At 42.4% G+C, this 27861-nt stretch overlaps 1 protein-coding gene across 2 annotated transcripts in view; it reads left to right on the forward strand.

Moving 5' to 3' along the window:
* The first annotated feature begins 3476 nt into the window (after nt 1-3476).
* The window catches only part of NKAIN2 (sodium/potassium transporting ATPase interacting 2), a 764856-nt gene continuing 740471 nt past the window's right edge, over nt 3477-27861 (forward strand). The window contains exon 1 of one of the 2 annotated variants that reach the window (XM_074948365.1): nt 3477-4394. In XM_074948365.1, the coding sequence (XP_074804466.1) occupies nt 4341-4394 (54 nt within the window). In that variant the 5' untranslated portion in view covers nt 3477-4340. The remainder of the gene's footprint in view (nt 4395-27861) is intronic. The other variant, XM_074948364.1, reaches the window with a different exon arrangement.

Genomic DNA, 27861 nt, shown 5'->3' on the forward strand with positions numbered 1-27861 from the left:
ACAAGAAGGTGTCACAGCAGTGAGTGGAGTGAACCCTGTGACAGGGTTACTTGTAAGGATTATCTGGATATATCTCACTAAATAATTTCCCCGCCATTGCAAGGATCTTGAGCACTGGCGCACCTCGGTCCTTCCTATTCTCTGTCTATGGCACATAACAGTCTAGAGACTCTTGTGGGTCTCATTTACTTTGGTTTAATTTCTGTTGTTGGGTTTAGTGTGCAGCTGCTGGGTGGTGGCTTATGATATACAGGAGATCAGACTAGATGATCTAGTGGTCCCCTCTGGCCTTAAGCTCTATGACTGAATGAGGTGTCAGGACTCACTCAAGGTTACTATTACAGACACATATGATCTCAGCAGGCTTGTAGATTTAGGCTTTGATAGTGCTCACACAAGAGACCCACTTCCTGGACACTAAAGTGCTCATAAGCAATGGTCACATAAACACCACCCTATACCTGAAACCTACTGACGGCTTTTCCTACCTACATGCCTCCAGTTTTCATCCAGACCATACTGCACGATCCATTGTCTACAGCCAAGCTCTACGATACAACCGCATTTGCTCCAACCCCTCAGACAGAGACAAACACCTACAAAATCTCTATCAAGCATTCTTACAACTACAGTACCCACCTGCTGAAGTGAAGAAACAGATTGATAGAGCCAGAAGAGTACCCAGAAGTTTCCTACTACAGGACAGGCCCAACAAAGAAAATAACAGAACGCCACTAGCCATCACCTTCAGCCCCCAATTAAAACCTCTCCAACGCATCATCAAGGATCTACAACCTATCCTGAAGGACGACCCATCACTCTCACAGATCTTGTGAGACAGGCCAGTCCTTGCTTACAGACAGCCCCCCAACCTGAAGCAAATACTCACCAGCAACCACACACCACACAACAAAAACACTAATCCAGGAACCTATTCTTGCAACAAAGCTCTTTGCCAAATGTGTCCACATGTCTATTCAGGGAACACCGTCATAGGGCCTAATCACATCAGCCACACTATCAGAGGTTTGTTTACCTGCACATCTACCAATGTGATATATGCCATCATGTGCCAGCAATGCCCCTCTGCCATGTACATTGGCCAAACTGGACAGTCTCTACGTAAAAGAATAAATGGACACAAATCAGACGTCAAGAATTATAACATTCAAAAACCAGTCGGAGAACACTTCAATCTCTCTGGTCACTCGATTACAGACCGAAAAGTGGCAATTCTTCAACAAAAAAACTTCAGCAACAGACACCAACGAGAAACTGTTGAATTGGTATTAATTTGCAAACTGGACACCATTAACTTTAGGCTTGAATAAAGACTGGGAGTGGATGTGTCATTACACAAAGTAAAACTATTTCCCCATGTTTATTCCCCCCCACCCCACTGTTCCTCACGCGTTCTTGTCAACTGCTGGAAACGGCCCACCTTGATTATCACTACAAAAGGATTTTTTTTCTCCTGCTGGTAATAGCTCACCTTACCTGATCACTCTCCTTACAGTGTGTATGGTAACACCCATTGTTTCATGCTCTCTGTGTTTATAAAATCTCCCCACTGTATTTTCCACTGCATGCATCCGATGAAGTGAGCTGTAGCTCATGAGAGCTTATGCTCAAATAAATTTGTTATTTTCTAAGGTGCCACAAGTACTCTTTTTCTTTTTTCTGGAGTGAGGCATTCATTCACAGTGAGTATCTAGTGGCACTGCATATCCATTGTGCAAGTCACTGTCTAAATTTGATTAGTAAACCTAGTGAGATTCCTGCCATTCATAATTGTTGGTATAATTGCTAAAACAACATCATTAATCAGTAACCCAGCCAAAAGAGTGACCTCCCTGGAACATTGTGTCGAGTGTTTCTGATGACACAGCAGGTAAATGGCTTTGCAGTCTTACAGATACCGGATGGTTTAAATGACATAATGCTGTGATTTCCCCCACAAACTTTACCCACATATTTTGGACACCTTGGAAATCAAAAAGACTGGAACGCACCAGCCAATGCAAATATTTTCCATAGTGCTTCACAAGACACTGACTTTATCTCTTCCAACGTTCTTGAAGCAATTTTGAGTAACATCAGAAGTTGTATGCAGTGCGCTTATAGCTGTATCAGTTCCAGGATATTGGAGAGACAAGGTGGGTGAGGTAATATCTCTTATTAGACCACCTTCTGTTGGTGAAAAAGATCTTTGAGCTACACAGAGCTCTTCTACAGGTCTGGGAAAGGTACGCAGACTGTCATAGCTAAATACAAGATTGAAGAGATTCTTTACCATAACCACACATTCTAAGGGACCATTCAAGGTAAAGTGGCCTGTTAACACCCCTCCAGTCATAGGACAAAAAAAGGGAGTTAGTGGGTTACAGATTGTTATAATAAACCATAAATCCAGTGTCTTTATTAAGACGATATCTTTTAGTGTCTAGCAAAGTTGTGAATTTAAACTCCCAGACTCATCTTTTGAAAGTGTTGTACAGATTTCTTTTCAGGATGAAGACTGACAAGTCAGATATGGAATAATCGCTTTGTGAAAAGTGTTCACCCATAGGGGACAGGGTGTTGTTGTCTTTTATCATTTTCCTGTGAGTTCATTTGAGATCATAGTGATTGTCTGGTTTCACCCACATAGTTGCTACTGGGGCTACACCACACGTTGTGATAGGCATGTGTATGAATCCATGGAGCTTGAAATGTGTGCTGTGCAGTGAGATGTCGATCAGTGCAGCAGTGGAGATATATCTGCAGATCCTGCATCTGTTCTGGCAGGATCTGGTGCTGCTTTCAGTTGATGTGCCCTGGTCTGTGGGGAGCTTGCTTCTGATGATGAGCCCCGCGCACGTGTGTGTTGGGGGAGGAGGTTCAGGAAAGATTTCCCATTCTTTTGCTCCCTCCACCAGATCTGCCCCACCATCCAACCCACTCCCCATTTCCCAAGCCCCTCTCCTCTTTCCAACAGCCGCCCCCCACAAGTCACCTTCCAGTCAACCTTCTCTTGGGCTTCCCTCCGCTCATTCCTTCCATCGCTTTTGAGCAAGGAGAGCTGGGGGCCCCAAGGGAAGCGGCTTCTCTTTCTGCAGGGACCTGGGACGCGCTCCCGGGCGGCGCCCCTCCAGCTGGCGTGGGGCGGAGGCGCCGGGGGCCAGGTCCCAGCCAGGTCCCCCCCCCCGTGGCATTGCCCACGTTTCGCGCCGTTCCTCCCGCGGTGCCCCGGCAGGCGGCAGCAGAGAGCTCTTCCCGCGCCCAGTCCCTCGCTCGCTCTCTGAGCGGCAGCCGCCGCCGCCCCTTCCAAAAATGGGAGCGGGGGCGGGGGTCTGGCCGAGCGGGGACCTCGCAGCCTCAAATGCCCCCGCGGCTCCCGGAGAGGAGCCGTGTCCCCACCGCAGCCGGCACCTCCGCCCGCCCCGGTACCTGACCCAAAGAGCTGCCCCCTCCTCCCCAGCGTCCCCCCGACCATCTGCCGCCAGAGCGCGTGTGGCAGCCACAGCAGCTCCCCCCGCCGCCCATCGCCAAGGCCGCCCGGCTGCGCGGGCAGGGGGAGCTCGGGGAAGTGAAGCTTTCACTGCTGGTGGGGGGAGGGGGGCAGCAAAGTCTGTTGCAGAGCCCGAGCCCTGAGGGGAGTGGGCACCCCTCCTCCCTTCCCCGCGCCTCAGCCGGGCTGCGCTGGAGCAGGCAGAGCAGCAGCAGCCCCCACGTTGCGAGCCAGCCCCGTGCCATGCCGCTGAGCAGCCGCCGCCAGCTCCGTGCCACGCTCTCCTCCAGCTGCTGCTGCGCGGGGAGCCCGGCCGGCGCCGCATGGAGCCGCTGAAGCCTTCGCCCAGGGGAGTCGGGAGACCCGGCTAAGCCTCCCAGCGGAGGGGCGGCCGCTGCTGGCGCTGCCCGAGACCCGGCTGGGGAAGAGGAGGAGGAAGGGGGCGCGCTGCTGCCCAGCATGAACTGAGCTCGGCCCCGCCGCCTCCCCGCACAGCAGCGCCGCCGCCCTGGAGGCTTTGCGAGCTGAGCTGGGGGGCAGGCTTTGAAGCCCAGATGCCTCTGGGGCTTCGCAGCACAGCGCGGCTGCTCCTGCTGGCACCTGGCGCAGCATTGCCCCCCGCGCTGCCGCCGACGCGCTCGCTGGAGGCTCGCTCCGTGGTGCACAGGGAGAGCGAAGGGGGCAGCGGCTGCTAACCCGGCGCAGCGGGTCCTAATGCCTGTCGCTTCCCGGGACGCGCTGGCGGCGGCAGCAGGCGAAAGCCCCCGGAGCCCCGCTCAGGTGTGCCTGGCCTCTCCCGCCATCTGATTGGATCAAGTTGGGCTCTACGTGGCGAGGGCTCTTGGAAACCATGGGTTATTGCAGCGGCAGGTGCACGCTGATCTTTGTCTGTGGCATGCAACTGGTAAGTGACACGGCGCTGTGTGCGGTGCCTCTCGGCAATAGTGGCAAAGAAGTGCAGGGCAGAGGCTGACACATGGGCTGCAAGGGGGAGGTGGAAGGTAAAAAAAGAGAAAAGAAAAGAAAAGACTTTTCAGTGGATCATTGACACAAGGTATCATTGATCACATGGAGCTACTGTCCCAGCTGTCTTAAAATAAACCCCCCAAACGAGGGAACTCCCTGAAATGGGAGAGATCTGGTGGTACCTTTGATATGCATTGGAAAAAAGGGTCCGTTACAGGTGTTGCTTAGAAAGCTATAGAGTTTTGTACATACAGTAAAGTTAATAAAACAAAACCTCAGGACAGTTTTGACAGGCATTGGCTAAACTTGGTGTCTGGTTTTTTTCAACAAACTGATATTTAGTTCGCACTCAGGGATGCCATTGTTATTAGTCATGAACAGCTTGCCACACAGGTGTGAGTGAATTTACAACTGACTTTTTCTGCAGTTATGTTTCTTCTTTCAGTATTATTAACTGATGTTTAATTGCATTGCATTGTTACAGAAGTGAAAACAAATGCAAGAATGCATTGCAGATATTGTATTCATAGCCATCAGACATAGAAACAGTACTGAGTTTAGAAAGTATGCAAGAGAGGTACAATAACTTAGAAAAAGCTTAAAGATAGATCTACTTATCAAAAATATGGAATAGGTAAACATACCGTGGCACTCTAAAGTGACTGCACACTTTTAATGAACGGCTAACAAGCTAAAGAAAATCCATTTCCTTTTCTGTATTATATATGAGAATTTCTATCTGGATTATTGTCTGATTTGAGAGGATGGTGGAATTTGTAGAATTCAAATTAAATGCGATGCAAGTACACATCACTAAGGACCCAGCCACAAAAAATGCCACCTCTCTGAATTTCAATTGTCCAAGTGTGGAACATGTGGTAGAGGACTTCTTTAAGCAGTTAACCTTGATCAGGAATGAAATAATTAACATTACCTACTCCCCTGTATCTCTTATTATATAGTCTTGCTGGAAAAAGCCTGAGCTGGTATCAATGGCAACCAGCATTACCACCAATTTTTCCAATGGAGATAGGTACTAAGAAGATTGCAGAAGAAAACAATGGATTTCAGAGTCCTAAATCAAATCTACTTTTTATGTACTATCAGTAGAACTGAAGCACAAATGTCTGTGGTCTTTATATATGTTGTGATTAATCCTTCATCCTTCTGTGTTGTGGGAAGCCTTCTATTTGTACAAATGATGTTCTCAGAAGTTATCTGATCCTTTATATTTGGTAAAAAGAAAAGGAGTACTTGTGGCACCTTAGAGACTAACAAATTTATTTGAGTATAAGCTTTCGTGAGCGAGCTGTAGCTCACGAAAGCTTATGCTCAAATAAATTTGTTAGTCTCTAAGGTGTCACAAGTACTCCTTTTCTTTTTGCGGATACAGACTAACACGGCTGCTACTCTGAAACCTGTCATTATGCAAGGCTTTGTATTTGGTATATTTTAGTAGATTTCATTTATTCATATGCAGTCTAAAAAGAAAAACTTGAATAGAAGTCTGTAGTACATGAGGAATGTAATCTTTTCCCAGCAATTTGGAAACATAAAACACATCATTTAAGTTTTCCAGATCTATTTAAGTTTCAGACCCATGCTTTTCATTTTCTGTGAAAAGGCAACAAAAAGTTTAAAATGTACTTCATATGGACAAAAGATCCCTTTGAAGAAATATTAGCTGGAGTGAATTAGCTTCTGACGGTGCAGAGATGTAAAAAGTTTCTTGTTCTTAGGGTCTGCACATTTGCTATCCGTGTGTTTATGTGTGTGTAAAAACAAACAAATAAAAACACCTCTCAGGGATATGTGAGTAAGTGAAATAATGCAGGATCTTGTTTCATATTATTTTACTTTTTTATTTTAACTTGGTAGGGTCCTAGAATGAGTAAAATATAATCTAAGTACTGTATTCCACCATTGCTTACAAAACCTTTGAGAATCAATATATTTCAAATAGACTGCAAGGCACTACTGTTCCCCTTTTTGACCCGAGCTACTCAAAAAATCAGCGTTTAGTTGGTTGGTCCAGTTAGGAGGAGAAAGGGTAATAGGTACTTCTCTGATGCAGTTTAGTTTGTTTACAAGGATTGTACAAAGTCCTGTGTCTCTGAATGCAGAAGGAATCAAATAGCAGAAAACAGCTTCTTTTGCTCACAGCACCAAGAGTACTTTTAGCCTGCACCCCTGACCCCAAAACATCTCCCCATATATCTTCCAGGGTCAACCTCTGTCAGCTGTTTCTTCAGGCTCTCTCCCTGTCTCCTGTCCTTATCCCAGTTTTTTCTTTTGTTCTGCCTTCTCCCACCCCCAGCCCTATCTAAAACAGTATTCAACAAAAGCTCCTGGGTGAGTTCACATACTCCTTGTCTTAAGTGGGGGCTTATATTTACAGTTATGCTAATTGAAAGATGTATTCAGACCTGTCAATCTCCATGGGGTTTTTAACTTGACTATAACTAGATTTGAGCGAGCTCATACCATTACATAGTGTCCTGACAAACCGGAAAGCTTTAATTTCTTTACTGCACAAGAAGAGGCACATTACTTCTAAACCCCCCCCCCCAACCTCAATTATACTGTATCTGTGTGGTGACATTTCAGTAGATCAAAAATATAGTTGGCCATACAATAATACTCTTCTTATTTTACAAAGATCGTGTCCCCCCCCACTTTATGTGCCGTCGCATTGATATAAGTCATGAGCCTTCAAACCCTTTCTCATATGAGTACTTCCATTGATTGATTGGTGTGAGTGTGTAACTGATTAGGCGTCAGCCCTGATCTACACTAGAAAATTAAGTTGGCTTAACTGCATTGCTTAGGGATGTAAAAAATCCACACCCCTGAGCTGCGTAGTTAAGCCAACCTAACATTTATGTAGACAGTGCTAGGTCGATGGAAGACTGCTTCTGTTGACCTACCTACTGCCTCTCAGGGAGGTGGATTACCTACGCCAATGAGAAAATTGCACTGAAGAGCTACAGAAGTGCAGGTGCAGGGGAGTAGCAGTGCCACTGTAGCATTTCGAGTGTAGACAAGTCCCTAGCTACCATCGCTTGGGGAGATGGTGTTCCTACAGTGATGGAAAAACTTCTTCCGATGCTATAGGCTGTGTCTATATACATGTCTGTGCTGGCATAGCTATGGCACCAGAGCTATGCCACTGTAATCTCTGTAGAGTAGAATGGCCTAAATTTTCAGGATTCAGCCCATAATTAGCAGCCATGTTGATGCAGATAATAAAAAAATGAAGAAAAGTCAACTGGCATGATATTGTGAAGCAGCATTACTTGACTGTTGATAATTTTTTTGTCCACATTTTTAACAGAGAACATTTTTATTGAAAACCAATGGTTTAATTTTAAAAACAATTATAAAATATAGAAAATACACTTTTAAGGAAAAAAGTTTCCGATTTTAAGAAAGGAAAGGGGTTTTGCACTTGTATTTGTGTTAGAAGAATTTTTGCATATTTGCTTAGTATAGATGTAGTGATTTAGTTAGTCTTGGCAGGATTGGCAAAATATGTAATACAATGGTATATTGTTGAGCATTAGAAAAGTTGCTGCAGGCTTATCTGTACAGTGTATGGCCAATCTCCGAAATGGACCATAAAGGCTAAATTTTCAAAGAATGCATCAGGAATGCTGTTAGATACACTTGAGAGCACCTGCTCAAACACAGAATTCCAACTGCACACTGATCAGTGCTCCCTTGCTTAACATACAGAGTCCCTCCTATTTGTGCTCTCACTTGTATTATGCAAAGCAGCTTCTGACAGTTCATTTTCTTCTGCATTATTAACCAATAAGAAAAATTAATGCTGTTGTGACTGAGGCTGGAATGCTGTGTCCAGTTCTGGTACCCAGCATTCAAGAAGGATGTTGATAAATTGGAGAGGTTTCAGAGAAGAGCTACGAGAATGATTAAAGGATTAGAAAGCATGCCAAATAGTTATAGATTGAGCTCCTTGAGTCCATTTAGTTTAGCAAAGAGAAAATTAAGGGGTGACTTGTTTGCAGTCTATAGGTACCTACATGAGGAACAAATATTTAATAATGGGCTCTTCAATCCAGCAGAGAAAGGCAAGATTATCCAATGGCTGGAACTGAAGCTAGACAAATTCAGATTGGAAAAAAGGCAAAGTTTTAACAGTGAGAGTCATTAATCACTGGAACAATGTACAAAGAGTTATAGTGGATTCTCCAGCACTGACAATTTTTAAATCAACATTGGATGTTTTCTCAAAGGATCTGCTCCAGGAATTTACTTTGGGGAAGTTCTGTGGCCTGTATTATACAGGAGGTCAGACTAGATGATCACAATGTTTTCTTCTGGCCTTAGAATCTGTGAACCTGTAGCAAGTAAGAGTTAATTTTGCTGATGTCAGGTCCAAACTGTTAATTAATTTAGTATATGAAAATAATCCCAGTATACCTCTTAATTCTTCAAAGATATTAAACTGATTCTTTGTAAATTTATCTCCTCCTCCTCAAGAGGCCACCAAGCATGGATGTGTGTGAGTTGTGGTCTCTGTTTCTTTCACTTCTGACCCAGATTCCATGTTGCTTTCAGAGGGAGTCTCCACTATTCTATCTCTTCCCCAACCTCTCGGCCTTTTTTTCTTTTGGGTCTCCTTTCCCATTAATAGCTCTACTGGTCGCCTATGCTGTTGCTTACAGTCTTCTCAACCAGCAGAAAAATGAAACTGACAGTCTTATTGTCAGTTTCGGTGCTGTCCATAAAGGTCAGAAGAGCAGTAATGAAACTGGCCACAGCCTTTTCAGTTTCCCTCTGTTGCTGTGAGGGAAAACTATGAACAATGGCAGAAGCACTGAGCCGGTCAGCAGGAAATTCAGGAAGACGGTACTTCACTTTGTCAAACTTGGAAGTTATCGTCATAAGCAAAGGCTAGAAATTTTAAAGTGGAATTTAAAATTCTTCAGAAATTAATAGCTTATCACTCCACTTCTGTTCACTGTGGAAAGGGTCTCACTTCCCAGAGGCAAGTAGGTGAATGGTATTCTCCATCTCATGCAATATTTTATACTATTTTTATATGTCACTATTTACATTTTAATTTGTGTTCTATACTGTCATGAGGTCCATTACTGGTAGGGCACCTTGTCCTGGCTGGTCTGGGGATTAGCTCCTTCCAAGTCCGATGTCCCTTTCTTCGCATTGTGGTACCCCTCTCAATCTGGGACTCAGCTACCCCTTCTTAGAGACTCAGCCCTCCAGCCAGGTCACTAGGTCCTCTCCTTCTTGGGTAGCAAAGTCCTCAGATGCAATCCCAAGCAGTCTTCTGCTCCATGTCCCAGTCTGTGCCACTTCAGCGGTTGGTAGAGGAACCCATCCCCACCCTCTACTCCAAGTTCCAGTCCAGGACCCGTGTCTAGCAACTGTGATCTGCTTGCATCCAGAGCCTGTTGCTGTTTCCGCTGGACTCTTTCCTACTTCTCTGCTCTTATCTTCTGCACACACACACTCTCCCCCACTCTGGATTTATCAACCCAAACTCTCTGCAGACTACCTTAATCTGTAGTCTTAAACACATCTTCCTTCTCTCAAGATGTGACTGCAAACTACTTCCCCTGTAGCCCTTTCCTGCTGCCAGATTCCTGGCTTTATACCAACCCTGCCTGTTTCTTTCCAGCTGGACTCCATCCTCCATCAGCTTTTCAATCCCTGACTCTCCCCTTGTGTGGGGTGGACACCTCGTCACATATAGCTGATTGGTTATAATAAATTGTACTCATGAATGTTAGGCAGAAAATTTATAGATACACCTAACAAATAGGCACCAAGTTTTTGAAATGTTACTAGTCATTGTGGGCACCGCAATTTTTGGATGCTCAACTTCAGTTGCTTTAAAGGGGCCTGATTTTCAAAGGGTATTTACTCAGGACTTTCTGAAAGTCAAGACACCCAAAAAAACTGATACAGCCAAAATTACTAGTCATTTCTGAAAATGTAGCCCAGGCATGGGGAACCCTTTTTTTGTATCAGGGGCCATTGACCTACCAAAAAAATCAATGGCGGGCCGCGCATGTTCAACTCACGTGCCCAGGGGGGCGCAGAGGCTCGGTGCTTGTGGCTTCAGCTCCTCGGTGGGGGGTACTGCGAGCACTGGCTCGCCCGCCGTGGGCGGGAAGCCTCAAGCCTCGGGAAGCTCCAAGCCTCAGCACCTCTCCCCCCCCACAGGGCTGGAACCACAAGTGCTGGCTTGGCCTCCGCAGGGCTGGAGCTGTGAGTGCCGGCTTGTCCCACTGTGGGAGGAGGAGTCTCTGCGCCCCTCCCCCGCCCCGGGGCAGGTGAGTTTAATGTGTGTGGCCCACGGGCTGGATGAAAATGAACAAGGGACCAGATCTGGCCTGCGGACTGTAGGTTCCCCATCCCTGATGTAGGCTTTAATTCTTATCTGTGCTTTATGCTGGTTAAAGTAGTGATCAGATACTTAATGGATTCTGACAGCTTGCTTCAAAAACTCCCTTGAGTTTCATGCCCTTGCACAAATTATTAACATGAGTGTAGAGAAAACTCAAACAATTTATTTCAGAAACAACACCAATTGGGGTAATTTCTATGCTTATCTGTGATATTGATGTACTGTATGTGAACCCATACTTAGTTATACTGTTGCACCTGTATGAACATATTTGTTCTGCTGGAAATAAAGCCCTGTAAACTTTCAAATGGTGGAAATGAATTACATAGAATCAGAAAGTAATATCTGCAGTATGCCTTTCATGGTAAGAAGTACAACTAAGCTACAGTGCTAGCCTTCATACTTACAGAATTTTCTCTTCCAATTATTGCATAAACTGTAAAACAATGATACATTTAACCACGCAGAACCAGAGCTTTATTCTTTGGAGAACAAGTGTGCCTTAGTGATAGGTTATATTTCTTACTTTTTACAAAAAATTATCAAACTTCGGCTTGAACAGCAAGCAATCTTTATGCTCATTTTTATCTGTCATGAACAGAATATTTTAAATCATCATTACTGGAAAACTTGTAGATTCTGTCATGCATTGTGGTGTAGGCTTTTCATGTCAGAAACTGAGGTTGGACACCAGCTTAATGTCTGAAATGGGAAAGGTGATTTCAGGTCTGTAGCAGTTTATATCACAATTCTACCCCACTTGATTTTGCACAGTTTTGTATCATTAGTATCCTTATTTTAAGAGAAATCCTTGTCTGAATAGCTTGCAGATTGAATTATCAGCAGTCCTCCAGGGAGCTATGGCTATCCAGGTTAGAGCTGAGGTCACTTACAGAGCAGTATCAAAAAACTCACAGGGTTGTGCCTAAGCAATATTTACCAGATAGTTTTACAGAATAATTAACGTTCCATTCTAGATGTGTTCTTACACCATGCCTTCACCATAATATCTGACTGCCTTCCAGCAGTGCATTAAGGTATGTAACTGACATCACGTTTGTGTTTGTTCTTTCATCCTCTCCCCAGCTGGGAGGTGTGTACAGGGTAGTGTTTTTTTTTTTAAATTCTTTTGATAATGACACATATGTTGCTATATTTTTATGTTAGAGGAGGCCATGTCAGAGAAATGTGCCTTGTACTTAGAGCGGAAGGTGTTAGGTTTGTGTGGTCCTTAGTTCACAAATCCATAGGCTTTTTAAAAGTACAAAGATTCTTTTTTTGCTTCTAGAACTGGGTCTCTGGATGCCTTCAAAATTGTGTTTGGGTTAAAAACAGGTTGTTTCTTCTTAAAAATTCTTTGTAGTTTTGTTTTAATTTTGTGAGAAAAAAAATTGAATGGATGTAGATGAGCATCCTAGCCTCTTTCTGTTCCAAAATTTTCTGATGGCACTAACTCTACAAAGGAAGGAAACACAGATTTACCTGCAGCAGACATTCAACAAATGTATATTTTTGAAAGCTGCTGTGTAATGCTGCAGAGTGCATTTGAGGAGTTGTCAGGATTATATAAGTCAAGGATTTGAGCTAGAATTCAAAGAACTAACATCTTTTGTTGCAATGGAGGAAATGTGTAGCCAATCTGTAAGATGAGTAAAAACTTGAGGGGGTGGGGGATACACAGTATATTTCTGTGCTGTTATTCAGATGAAATACTCCAAATTGATAACTAAGATCTTTATTTCTTAATATTTTTCAGGTTATGCATGGTAACAGGTACAGAACTTCAGTATTACTAGAAGTAAGAGCTGTTATGTAACTGGATTGTAATGGGTTGAGTTCCATGTAGTAGTGAATATGTAGAGAAATTCAGTGAAGGTACAAAAGTTTTTAACCATCAAAGATGTTTTATTCTTGTTCTAATGAAGTTTTGTTGTTGTTGGTTTTAAATATGGATAGACTAACATCGCTCTTCTAGAGGGAAATAATACTGCTTTCAATATCTGGTGAGTCAGAGGATGGAAGATCTAGTTCCTTCTAACTTGTAAAGTGATAAAGAGATATAGTGGCTTGAATGGACACCTCCTTGCCAGAGCCAATAAGTAGGTCCCAAGCTACTACCCAATTTATTTAAAAAAATATGTAATATACCATTGTCTTGATGGTGTTTGAAAATATTTCACATTCTATAACTCTCTAGAAATGACATCTAGAGGGGGAAACTACTGATCTCTGTGTTCACTAAAAAGTAAACATGCATATCTAATAGTTCTATTCAACAGACATCATACTTATGCATTTTTAATTTCAAATATTGCTTTGAATTCATAAATAACTTATGAGAAATGTTTATCAGTTTAAGACTATCTGTTGATTCCTACTAAAATGTGCACATCATATACTATATCTCACAAGTGTCCTTCATTTTAAACTCATATTTACCTTTCATGCACAAACCTGCTGCTCTTCTATATATGTAATTGTACGTTTTTAAAATGAGAAATACTGGAGTGGGAAACTAAAGTCAGAAAAATGTTACTGATGTTGAAAAAAATTTACTCTTACATTGTTTTATGTTTCTTACACTGATAGCTTTCTAGTGCTCCTCTTTTTAGGCCATTTTACCTACATATGCTTTAATTCTGCTTTTATTGAAGGAACTGAATAAATGACCAATGACATCAGTGGGAGAAGGATTGGAGTCATCATATCACTTATTTGCACCTGAGTAGGTTAAGGTTCAGGGTTTTGTTTCGTTTTTTCTTTCTTTTTTTTTCCCCTTCACATCACAAGGTCTTGATGGTAGAGTTTAGTAGAGAAGACACCAACGTGAACTTAATGATATCACTTCTAAGGGGAACTCAGTGTTTCTTCCAATATAACAATACCTACCACATTTATATTTTGTACCCCCTTTATAGAATTACAATGCTCTAGTGGGAAGGGGGTGTGTGTGTGTGTGATTGCGGCCTAGTAAACAAATCCCTGAACTGGAACTCAGAAGAGCAGGATTCTATCCATAGCTCTGTCCATGGCCTTCTGCAATGACCTTGGGCAAGTCGTATCACCTTTCTATGCTTCAGTTTCTGTATCTGTAAAATTGGGATTTGATGATACATACTTCCTTGGAAAATCACTTTCAGATCTATTGATGAAAATGCTATAAAACAGGTTTAAAACATTGGTCAAACTGGACAGTGTCTACGCAAAAGAATAAATGGACACAAATCTGACATCAGGAATCATAACATCAAAAAGTGGTAGGAGAACACTTCAACCTCTCTGGCCACTCAGTAAAAGACTTAAGGGTGGCAATTTTGCAACAGAAAAGCTTCAAAAACAGACTCCAACGAGAACTTGCTGAGCTTGAATTAATATGCAAACGAGATACCATCAACTTGGGTTTGAATAGAGACCGGGAGTGGCTGGGTCATTACCCATATTGAATCTATTTCCCCATGTTAAGTATCCTCCCACTTTCTTGTCAACTGTCTAAATGGGCCATCTTGATTATCACTACAAAAGTTTTTTTCTCCTGCTGATAATAGCTCATCTTAATTAATTAGCCTCTTACAGTTTGTATGGCAACTTCCACCTTCTCTGTATGTGTATATATACACCTTCTTATATCTGATGAAGTGGGCTGTAGCCCACAAAAGCTTATGCTCTAATAAATTTGTTAGTCTCTAAGGTGCCACAAGCACTCCTGTTCTTTTTTCATAAAACAGGTAGGTATTCATCTTCTTCTTTCAGAAGACATTACTACAAAATCCTTTGCAGACTCTGCATCTATAAGGATCACATCACTTTCTTCTTAAGTCCAGCCACTTCTGGTGGTAGCATTGTCACAGCTGTTTCTTAACAGCACAGCAAGACACAGCAGAGTAGGACAGAAGTGAACAATAATTTCTCTTATTAAACTACAATGGAAATTGAGACAGAGCAGAATATAGAACTGTTAATTGCAATTTCGCTGACATAAGCATAAATAGTACGTAAAATTTCATCTGTCCTATATTTAATTAATGTTGCAGACCTAACAAAAGGGCCAGATTCTGGAGTAGTATATTACACCTTCCCAAATTCTCTCACAGAAAACAGTTTATAGAATAAGATACTATTCACTAAGAGGAAGGATAGTGAATCTGGCTTAGAGACAAATGTTGGCTAATATTTGTATCTGAACTCTTAACTGCTTTCTGAATTAAAGTAATTCTTTCTCAGGTGACTCATACTATGGTTCACTTTACTAATTAAAAATTCTTTTAGCATTCTCCACAGAAGGGCCTACTAATTGGCTCTCAACAATTATTTTCCTTTTAACTTTAAGATAAAAAGCTTTAGTGCAAAAAGGAAGATAGATACTATGATGTCTCTTTAGAACAATGCATGGGGGTATGAAAAGTAGTTATCCAATCATTCATAACAAAATGCGAAGCTTACAGATGTTGGCCATGACTAACAATGGCCCTGAGTTTTCCTTTATTCTCTGGTCACAGATTGAACAGACTATCACAGAAACTATTATAAAGCATTGAAACAAAGGAGAGAAAAAGCCAGTTGTATATCATTGCTGCTTTCACAAATAAAACCACAAATATGTTATGCCTAAGAAGACCCTGTTCAATGTTCATTGGAACCACCAGTGACATGGGTTTTTATGAATAACACTAGTTACTGGCCAGTCATGTCATTGCATCATTATTCAAGTTGGCAGTGCAAAAGACAAGAAAACATTAGGAGTTAAGGGACTACTAAAGAGGAGGAGGCTGATCTGGAAAATAATTTTAAATACAGATGCTGTATTTCTTGTTAATGATGTTGTAAAGCTTTTAAAAACAAGGTGCACAACCACTCCCATCCCATGTGTTTTAGGCCAATCATATTTTTAGTTTCTTTGACATTATCAGTTACTAGTCACGACAGCCACTCGTGATAAGCCAGGTGATGGCACTAGTAGCGTTGATTGTAAGACTCTGGCTCAAATTTACTGTATACTGAAAAGAGAGTTCATTGTCTTGTGTTTTCCATGGTAAGCAAAGCCCTCATGATAACTGGCAGTAAAACTGGACAGTAACTGGGACTTGCAAAAAGAAACCACAACAAACTGCAGCTGGATGTAGCATCCAGGAACACACCAATAATGTTTTGTTTCAATTTTTGGCAGCCTCTAAGAATAGTTAGGGGCTCAGCCATCTAGTGCAATGCATTTACTTGTAATGAATGCTATAACCCATAGTTGGGGCTATTATAGTAGGTAAAGAAGAAGAAGTTCTGAAAGAGATTTTGTGCTGTATAATGCTCAATTGTTCCTTTCCAGATTCAGAGTAAGAAAGTTATTGATACCACTTTATCAGTGTGCATTTGTTGTACAAAATCAGATAGGCATATGAACAGTACAAAAAGGCAGCTAGTTTAATGAGTCCTATTTGCTGCACACATGTGCTGTTCTCATGAATTTGAATAAAAATGCTTTTTGTGGTTGCTGGTATTTGCAATCATTCTTATTTTGTAGTATACATAAAAATATCATCATGTGGGTCCCATGTCAGTATTATATCTGTCATGACTAGCTCTCTGTTAGGGGTCAACTATTCCTCTCCATACAAAACATGCATATAACTTCCACAGATAATAAAGTTCTGAGTGTAATTCACCACAGCATTACTCTAATTTATGCTTATATAACTCTATTGGTTTCAATTAAACACTGATATAAAACAGGAATAGTACAATTCTGAACCAAATCAATGCAAATTATTCAATGGAGACTAGACCCTTATATTTGTATAGTTAGAGTGTGTTTGCAGTGCTGATGTTAGAGAATAAAAGGCCAGTGGTAACATATGCTGGATAAGACTCCTTGATCTTGACTTTAATACAGGAGACCCTTATAAAAGGCATGTGCTGGAAAATAGAGTATATTTGGACATCAAAATCATATTAATTGCCTTCACTAGAAAAGAAGGATCAGATTCTTAGGTGCTCCAACAGCGCAAAGCAGGTGGGAAGCTGGTTTAACTGGCTCCCTGAGGATTCTCCTTGTGTAAGGGAAATCTGAGTTGTATAGAGCCAGCATAGTAGTTCTACACTGACACTCACCATAAGGGGCATTCCTGGAATAAAGGAGGTGTGGCTGGGGCATTCCTATGACCCAGAAATCCAAAGCTGCCAGGGGCATCGGACCTGGATGGCGCTAATCCCCAGACCAGCCAGGAGGAGGTGTCCAGGAATATATTCTTGAGAGAGCCATCTACTGACACCGTATCTATTAATAGCTAACTGTTTACACATGCAGACACAGAGCTCTCCTTTAAAAAGTGCTCCCCTAATTCTGTGCAGAGTGAAGCTCAGTCAGACTAGAGTATTTAGCGAGATGTAGTCCCATGTTTATGTAAATGTTTCCTATTTTTTTTTATATAAAACCCTCAAACCGATTAAAAGATTGTATACCATATTTGGAATGAGGTGTATGTTTTTAAACACTGAACAGAATAGAACACTCTTTAATGAGAGCAGGAACAATTATTACTAAGACAGTGACCACTATTCCAGACAATTTTGTTGAGGATTTCAGTGGTCTAAAGTGATCTAAAACTTCTGTACTGAATGGATTGAATGGACTGATTGAATGGATACGCTTTTGTATTTCATTATTTGAGAATTTTGCCATTGAAAAAGGGATGTTTTGTTGGCTTTTGACACCCTGGTAGCATGTTTTTATTTGAACTAGAGAGCCTGGGTTTATGATAGGGATCCTCTTATCATAAGTTTTTTTGGCCTCTGGAGGAAGAATGGATGGAAGAATGGAAGGCCCCAGCAGCATTGATCAGTCAGCACTATTATTAACAGGTTCAATAGCAATCTCTCTCTCAGTAAGGTGATCAGGTGGGAATTGGGAGATAAAAATACAGCTGGTTGGAAACACCAAAGAAAAGTCACTTTTAAAAGAAATTCATGCCTGACAAAAGTAAAAATTGATAATGCTGGCAAGAATTAGGCAGAGGCCATGCAACCTGCCTCAAAGAGTTATACCAATGTACTTAAAGCTTGAGTGTAGAACACTGTCGTCACATTACTGCATCTGTCTTTGAACAGACACGCATTACTTTAGCTTAGGTGACATGGCCCCAACCCCACATCCTGGATCTTAGTATTTCCAGACTTTGGGAAAGTTTGATGCCAAACTTTGCATCCAGGCCCATCCCTACAATTTAGGACTCAATTTTGACTAGTCATATGATGGCAGGACAAGAGAGTAAAGCCCCATCCCCATCTGTGCTCACAGTAGGACAACTCAGATTTTGGCTGGGGCTTGGGGTAGACTGGGGGCTACACACCCAATATTCTCCCTTTGAGTATGTGGATGATGGGAGGGAACGAGGGTGGAGCCAGGACTGCACCACCCTTACTTCTTGCAATGGTCTGACCCAATCCAGGGGAATTAGCTGTAGCCTGAAAAGGTGAAGTAACCTATTTCCTCTTTGCCCCAGGGCAAGAAGGAGAAGAGGGAAGGAATTGTGACTTCTTTCCTGGAGTGGTCTTTCATACATGTGACCCCTTATTTAAAGGATCAATCTAGTCCTCAGTGATGAGGATGAATATTAGGTTCATTTCTACTAAAACTGTTCTATCTGTCACCAAAGCTATGCTAAAACCCAAATGGAGATAAGTGTAAGGTCAGTATATTAACATTCAGCCACCTGAATCCTCGGGAATGTTAAAGTTGATCAAGATAAAGCATAGTTCATGAATTGTATTTTTAAAAGGTCAAGAAGTGAAGACGATTTACTTATTTCAGTTGAAATTCGCCAGGTCTGGGGTTAGGGTGAAGGGAAAAGGAATTAAAACTTGAGAGCTATTTATGTGTTTAGATCAACAATTGTGTCAACCCCAGCTGTTTGTGAATATTGTCCACGTCTACATAAATATTTTTCAATACTAGTTCCTTTCAAAGTAATGATGTGCGTAAGACACACTTTCTGCATTTTGGCTTTGAATTAGTGTTCCAGGAACATGGAAAGTCTTACTTTTTCCACAGATAATTTTCTAAGCAACTTAATTTGAGTTCCCACAATGTTAGAAAGAAAATATTCTGCATGCTGTTTGTTTGACAAACATCATAAGGAGGAAATAGCATGGTGAATTTTGAAGGTAGAATCTTTTCCCATTGGGATTAAATATCTTTAAGATGTACCCCCGAAAAGTTGTCTTGAAATACTGTAATTGCATTCAACATGTCATTAAGATCACTCCGAAAGGGCTTCCCAAAGACATATGTCTACAAAGTTATTTACTTAGTGCCAAACAAAACAAAATCTTCACACCTGGGATATGGTGAAGGATCATTCAATAGTACTGTGTTTTTTCTTACTTTGTCTTATAAGCCTAACAGGAGAGAGGTGGTTATACAATCTGTCCACTCTTGCAGAAGCACAACAAATCCTTTGACTAGCCAGCTAGTATAATCTTGTAATTATTTTTTCTCATGGAGTTAGTCAGAACTTTTACTACTGAGGTCCTACATTATTTACCTGTTTCCCTTACTTTATCCACTAGAAGCTGCTTTCCCTGCCACACTTGCTCTTCACTGTCTTAACCAGAGCAGCTTCAATTCTTCAGAACTTAATTTTTGCAATGGTTGTCTTGTATTTTGTGCTACAGTTGAAATTACATTCCCTAATGACCCCTTAGTTATAGTGAATTTTGCATCTAATAGGCAAACTTTAAAATGTATATATTAAGATACATTTAGCAACAATAAAAAGGTTTTTCCTCAAAGGTCCTAGTCCCTGAAGCGGTCCTATCACTACTGGTACACACACAAATAAATAATAATAAGTAGTCCTATGACCACTGATATAATAAAAATAAAGTGGCTTTATTATAGAAATCACTCCATTGATGCAAAAGGGCTGGATACCCTGACTTATTAGGTAGTGACGTATTTGCCTACACTGGCTTTACACCATCTGTTGTGATGGAGTGGGAGCATGAGGGAATCCTTTGAGTCCTGGCTGGCACTGTGTCATTTACTGCAGCTCCTAAGCTGCTCTATGTTGTGCCAGGCTGTTTTGGTCCCCAGTAAGGGTGAGGCTTAGGGAAGAAGAACGTTTAGAGTAAACTTCTCCCCCCATCCTTCTTCTCTGGGTCCTGTGGTGAGTACATCTCAGCCAGACCCAGGGTTCTGGCCCAGAGTTGTTAAATTAGAGCATTTATTTACAGTGCCATTAAAGACAAAAACAAACACACAGAATACCCAAAACACCATCACCACTGATACCACTGGGTGATCAAGATGCTAAAGGAAGCATCAAGGAAGCACTCAAGGAAGACAAGGCCGTTACAGAGAAGCTAAATGAATTCTTTGCATTGATCTTCACTGCAGAGGATGTGAGGGAGATTGCCACACCTGAGACATTCATTTTAGGTGACAAAGATAAGGAACTGTCCCAGATTGAGGAGGCAGTAGAGGAGGTTTTGGAACAAATTGATAAATTAAACAGTAATAAGTCACCAGGCGCAGATGGTATTCACCCAAATGTGAAATTGCAGAACTACTAACTGCTGTATGTAACTATGACTTAAAGCAGCCTCTGTACCAGATGATTGTAGCACAAATTTTTAAAAAAGGCTCCAGAGGCAATCCTGGCAATTACAGGCCAGTAATCCTAACTTCAGAACAGGCAGATTGGTTGAAACTATAGTAAAGAAGAGAATTATCAGACACGTAGGTGAACATAATTTACTGGGGAAGAGGGAACACAGCTTTTGTAAAGGGAAATCATGCCTCACCTATCTATTAGAATTCATTGTGAGGGTCAACAAACATGTGGACAAGGGTGATCAAGTGGATATACTGTACTTGGGCTGTCAGAAGGCCTTTGACAAGGTCCCTCATCAAAGGCTCTTAAGCAAACTAAGCAATCATGGGATAAGAGGGAAGGTCCTCTCATGGGTCAGTAACTGGATAAAAGACAGGAAATAAAGGGTAGGAATAAATGCTCAGTTTTCACAGTGGAGAGAGCTAAATAGAGGGGTTCCCCCAAGGATCTGTACTGGTACCAGTGCTATTCAACATATTCATAAATGATCTGGAAAAAGGGATAAACAGTGAGGTCGCAAAATTTGCAGATGGTACCAAATTACACAAGTTAGTTAAGTCCAAAGCTGACTGCGAAGAGTTACAAAGGAATTTCGCAAAACAGGGTGACTGGGTAACAAAATGGCAGATGAAATTCAGTGCATTTCCATACATGCATATTGGAAAGCATAATCCGAACCATACATACAATATGGTGGGATTTAAATAAGCTGTTACCCCTCAAGAAAGAGATCTTGGAGTCATTGTGGATAGTTCTCTGAGGACATCTGCTCAATGTGCAGTAGCAGTCAAAAAAGCTAACAGAGTATTAGGAACCATTAGGAAAGGGATAGATAATAAGATAGAAAATATTATGATGCCACTATAGAAATCATTGGTACACCCTCACTTTGAGTACTGTGTGCAGTTCTGGTCACCTAATCTCAAAAAAGATTAGGGGAGGGATAGCTCAGTGGTTTGAGCATTGGCCTGCTAAACCCAGGGTTGTGAGTTCAATCCTTGAGGGGGCCATTTAGGGATCTGGGGCAAACATTGGGGACTGGTCCTCCTTTGAGTAGGGGGTTGGATTAGATGACCTCCTGAGGTCCCTTCCAACTCTGATATTCTATGATTCTAAGATATATTAGAATTGGAAAAAGTATAGAGAAGGACAACAATCTTCCTATCTTTAAAAAAGGGAAGAAGGAGATCCAGGGAAACTACAGACCAGTCAGCATCACCTCAATCCCTGGAAAAATCATGGAACAGGTCCTCAAGGAAACCATTTTGAAGCACTTGAAGGAGAGGAAGGTGATCGAGAACAGTCAACATGAATTCACCAAGCGCAAGCCTGACCAGCCTGATTGCTTTCTATGATGAGCTAACTGGCTCTGTGGATATGGGGAAAGCAGTGGACATGGTATATCTTGACTTTAGCAAAGCTTTTGATACGGTCTCCCACAGTATTCTTGCCAGCAAGTTAAAAAAGTATGGATTGGATTAATGGACTATAAGGTAGATAGAAATCTGGCTAGATTGTTGGGCTCAGTGGGTAGTGATTAACGGCTCGATGTCTAGTTGGCAGCTGGTATCAAGCAGAGTGCCCCAAGGGTTGGTCCTGGAGCTAGTTTTGTTCAACATCTTTATTAATGATCTGGATGATGGGATAGATTGCACCCTCAGCAAGTTCGCGGATGACACTAAGCTGGGAGCAGAGGTAGATACGCTGGAGGGTAGGGATAGGATACAGAGTGACCTAGACAAATTGGAGGATTGGGCCAAAAGAAATCTGATGAGGTTCCTCAAGAACAAGTGCAGAGGCCTGCACTTAGGACGGAAGAATCCCATGCACCGCTACAGACTAGGGACCAAATGGGTAGGCAGCAGTTCTTCAGAAAAGGAGCTAGGGGTTACAGTGGATGAGAAGCTGGATATGAGTCAGCAGTGTGCCCTTGTTGCCAGGAAGGCTAATAGCATATTGGGCTGAATTAGTAGGAGCATTGCCAGCAGATTGAGGGAAGTGATTATTCCCCTCTATTCGGGACTGGTGAGGCCACATCTGGAGTATTGCATCCAGTTTTGGGTCCCCCACTACAGAAGGGATGTGGACAAATTGGAGAGAGTCCAGCGGAGGGCAATGAAAATGATCAGGGGGCTGGGGCACATGACTTATGAGGAGAGGCTGAGGGAACTGGGATTGTTTAGTCTGCAGAAGAGAAGAGTGAGGGGGGATTTGATAGCAGCCTTCAACTACCCGAAGGGAGGTTCCAAAGAGGATGGAGCTTAGCAGTTCTCAGTGGTGGCAGATGACGGAACAAGGATCAGTGGTCTCAAGTTGCAGTGGGGGAGTTCTGGGTTGGAAATTAGGAAACACTATTTCACTAGGAGGATGGTGAAGCACTGGAATGAGTTACCTAGGGAGATGGTGGAATCTCTATCCTTAGAGGTTTTTAAGGCCCGCCTTGACAAAGCCTTTGCTGGGAAGATTTAGTGGGTGTTGGTCCTGCTTGTAGCAGGGGGTTGGAGTAGATGACCTCCTGAGGTCTCTTCCAACCCTAATCTTCTATGATTCTATGATTCTTCTATGAACAAAACTGATTAGGGGTATGGAACAGCTTCCATATGAAGAAAGATTAAAAAGACTGGGACTGTTTATCTTAGAAAAGTGACGACTAAGATAGAGGTCTATAAAATCATGAATGATGTGGAGAAAGTGGATAAGGAAGTGTTATTTACCCCTTCATGTAACATAGAAACCAGGGGTCACCGAATGAAATTAATAGGCAGTAGGTTTAAAACAAACATAAAGAAGTACTTCTTCACACAACACAGTGAACCTGTGGAACTCATTGCTGTGGGCATGTTGTGAAGGTCAAAAGTATAACTGGATTAAAAAAAGAATTACAGTAGAATTATGAACATCTTGGGAATGGCGGTTGTTTGTAACTCTGAAATGTTCGTAACTCTGAACAAAACTCTGAACAAAATGGTATCGTTCTTTCAAAAGTTTATAACTGAACATAGACTTAATACAGCTTTGAAACTTTACTATGCAGATGAAGAATGCTGCTTTTAACCATCTTAAACGAAACAAGCACAGAAACAGTTTCCTTACCTTGTCCATTTTTTTAAAATGTTCCCTTTGTTTTTAGTAGTTTACATTTAACACAGTATTGTATGGCAGAGTATTTGCTTTTTTTGTCTCTGCTGTCTGATTGTATACTTCTGGTTCCAAATGAGGCGTGTGGCTGTCCCGTCAGTTTGTAACTCTGGTGTTCATAACTCTGAGGTTCTACTGTCGGTAACTTCGTGGAGGATAGGTCCATCAATGGCTATTAGCCAAGATGTTGAGGGAAAAAAACCCAATGCTCTGGGTTTCCCCAAACATCTGACTTTTAGAAGCTGGGACTGGATGACAGGGAATGGATCACTTGATAAATTGCCCTGTTCTGTTCATTCTCTGAAGCATCTAGCACTGGCCACTGCTGGAAGGCAGAATACTGGGCTAGGTGGACGATTGGTATTACCCAGTATGGCTATTCTTATGTCACCCACAAAAAAATAAATAAAACATACAAAGCAAACAATAAAAAACCAAAAATACATGCAGGAGAATGCATTGAAAAAAACAAAATAAGATAGGCTGTTTCTCCAGGCTCACTTATTAAAGAAGATGGATATAATTGTAAATAGGAAAGCTGTGGAATATAGTTAATAAAATCAATCCTTACAAGGATTAGTTACGCTCATAATGGTGACTGAGTTCCTGCTTTTCAAGAGCTGACAGGCAGTGATGGAGTATGTGTCAGTGTTTTTCTTTCATAGCCTCACTTCTGCCACCCTCCATATCTTTTAACTATTTAGGGCTTATGTGCACTGCTTCCTTAAAACTTACTAGGAACAAAAAGGTAGACTGAGCCATTGCTTAGAATCTATCTCATTGGCTACATATATGGTAACAGATTGTCTCCTAAAGTTGAAGTAAAGGGCCAAACTTAAATAGCCGTCTGCTTTTGGGATTGCATCCACTTATAACAGATGCTTCAGCTAGCTGAAAATAAATGTAGGGCCTTTGTAATTACAACCTAGACTGAAACTCATATCTCTGGCCAAGCCTTTGTCATGAAGTGTTACTGAAAATCATTAAGATTCCTTAAATCAGTAACCTATCTAGTCATGAGATCATTTGTACTCTCTTCCCAAATAACCTCTCATATTTTAGACATTGCAGTGGCCAATGTTTTCATTTCTCCTTTAAGACGAGAGTTAAAAATACAAGGGAATGTCATATAATGACACAGACACACTGGATGGACCCTGCTGCAGCAGAACAGAACAAAAAGTAGCAGAGAAATACAATGTAATTTTGCACACTTTAGGAGAAAATTTAAATCTAGTAATTGATTTAAGTGGCTAGAATTACACTAGGGATTATTAATTTGAAGAAGTGCAGTTGTGGAAAGAAGAGCTGGATTGCTGAAATGTTAAGAGAGCATTATAATAGGTTTTTTTGGCAGGGGAGTGCAGATGAGAATGGAACTGATCTTGCGTTTATGGAACTTTAGCATCACAAAGCATTTTTTTCCTCGTACCTCACGTTTTTTCCTCTTTTCTATTGTTTTGAAAGCCAGCAATGCAAAATGAATGACGGAGTCAAAGGGGCTTTCTGTAAGTAGAGAATACACAGCACACATACTACTGCAGTGTTGCCAACTCTCATGACTTTTTTTGCGAGAGATGGGGTTTCACAGGGGGCTGGAGCTCATCTGGTGATTAAAGTTCAACTCTGCCAGAAGCTGGCAGATTTCTGTGCCCTCTGCTTGCTGTTTTCACAGTAGGGGAGAGGGAAGAAGCAAGCAAAGAGCCCAGCACTCAACACAGCTCTGCCTTCTCCTCCCTCCTCCTCTGCTGTGAGCAACAGGGATGGGTCATCTGGTCCTCTCCCACCCCTCCCCCAGCACCTGGCCCGGGAAGGGGCAAAGAGGGGTGAAGAGCCCCTGGAGATGCACCCCCTCAGCCTGGATGGGAGACAGTGGACCCTCTGCAGCCCGTCCCCCTACCCCTGAAGAACCACAAGAGGAGCAGAGGTGAGAGGTTGGAGGGACTGAACTGAGGTGGGGTGATGGGGAGGGATTGAACTGATGGAAAGGGCTGGATGGGGACACAACTGATGGGTGGAGCCCTGCGCAGATACACAAATGTGTATCTACATCCAATCCGCGATCCACAAAAATTATCTGCAGATTCTGCAGATTTGCAGGTCTCTACACCGGGGCTGGACTGAGTCTCCAAGGCACCCTTCCCTCCGGAGCCTCGGGTATGTCAAAGAGCATGTGTGACAACCATCATCTTTGCTGACATTCTAAGGATTCAGGGACCCCCAGAGCTAAACCATGTGAATCTCTACAGTCTGAGCTAAAGAGCCATTTTTTCAAGCTGAAAGCTGTAACAGAGCCATGTCTTCTGTGAATCAGGCACAGTTGGGGACATGTAATACCGTGACTGGTAGGTTACAGATGCATTTTAGGCAAAATATTGTAACAGTCAAAGTGGAAACTGAGGTCAGAGATTGTGCTTAAATGAGTTCACATCTGTTATGGATTTATTAGTGTATTTCTAGTTATAGAGTCAGGTTCTCCCACAGAGTGTAGGTGGTGCTCAAAGCTTTAAGAGAAAGAACAGTAAATCTGTTTTTGATGAAAGTATATTGCTGTAACCTTTAGGAACAGATCTGAGTTTACTTTAAAGCATGTGTTGTTAGTGAACTCATCATTAGAAGTCTATTATGGACAGAATAAGTGATAGATGTTTCATACTTTTTTCTGCTCAATCAAATTAAAAGAATAGTGATAATTTCACATTACCCCTTTGCAATGCTATGATTAGACCATTAATTAAAAAAATAAAAGTTAGTGTAAGTGGTATGTAGCAGGGTTCCAGGTCGCTGGGTATGCAAGACTCCTTTCCTGAGTCACTATAAACACAGGTGCCAGAACGCTGAGTACAAATGGAGAGCATTCACTGCTGAGTCTTGATTGTAAATGAACCTTGTTGGCTCCAACCATGCTATAAAAGGAATTAGAATGTCTCCCTTGGCCAGAGGGAGGCCTGTATGGAAATGGGGAACAGTGAAACTAGGAGAGAAAACTTATGCTGGGCTTTGTTTTGTTATCTGAATCACCAGTAAAGCCAAATCCCAGGAAGGGGGTAAATTTGGACTATGTATGGCAAATGGAGACACTATTGAAGGCATGGTGGGACCTTAATCTGCTTATAGAGTTCAAATATATCGTGGTCTTGCATAAAAGACTGCAGACACTGTACTGTATGTATGTATCTGTGATAGGGTCCGCAGGGTGCAACCTGATTGTGGGGCCGCTAAGTCCCCCAAACCCACTAATCTGGGTTGCCTCTCACACTGTGTTGCTGTTGTCAAGCTGTAAACCTCTGACAGGTACTGCACCTAGACAGACATCCACAGTCAGGCACAGACCCAACTGAGTTATATGAATAATCTCCCAGCTACTCATGAACCATCAATAGGAGGCTCCATCCAGTTCCCCCCAGCTCCCCAGCTTTGTACCCCAGAACTGTACCATCTTGCACTGGTCAGAAGCCTGGTCAGTGTCAGGTCACTATCGTTTGTAAACTGAGCTGAGATTTCCCAAGCACTTCAACCAAAACACACTGTTTTAGGTTAAATATAAAACAGAAATATTAACTACAGAAATATTTTAAGTGATTATAAAGAGCAAGTGTAGAGATCCGTCTGAGTTCTACAAATGTAAAGGGGATTTGAATCAAGCAGCATCTTACTCAGGCAGGCCACAAATCCTCAATACACAGGCTGGAACTGCTTTCCAGCCCAGGACCACCCTTCCCCAGCTCAAAGTCTTTGTCCTCCAGATGTTCCTCCAGATGTTGAGTTGGGCTGGGGTGGGGGCAGAAAGGCCAAGTGATGATGTCACTTCCTCTCTTTTATAGTTTCTTCCAGCTTTCTGGAAAGATCTTTTGCAGTGACCTGGGGATCAGGCAGTCCCCATTGGTCAAAAAGTCTCCATTGTCTACATGTTCTCTCTGTGAAGTCTCCATTGTATACAGTTTCTGGGATAGTGGATTCTTTCCTTGATGGGTGTTGATGAGCCACTAACCCAGAGGTGGGCAAACTACGGCCCGCGGGCCACATCCAGCCCATGGGACCCTCCTGCCTGGCCCCTGAGCTCCTGGCCCGGGAGGCTCGCCCCCGGCCCCTCCCCCGCTGTCTCCCCTCCCCTGCAGCCGCAGCGTGCCACGCTGTGTTCTGGGCTGCGCAGTTGCAGAGCCACCGCCAGCCACTCGCGCTCCAGGCAGCGCGGTAACGGGGCAGAGGGCAGGGAGCTGGGGTGGTTGCTAGAGGGCAGAGGAGTTGGGGGTGGTGATCAGGGGGCAGGG

This window comes from Natator depressus, chromosome 3, assembly GCF_965152275.1.
Source record: "Natator depressus isolate rNatDep1 chromosome 3, rNatDep2.hap1, whole genome shotgun sequence".
In the NCBI taxonomy this organism is placed as follows: domain Eukaryota; kingdom Metazoa; phylum Chordata; order Testudines; family Cheloniidae; genus Natator; species Natator depressus.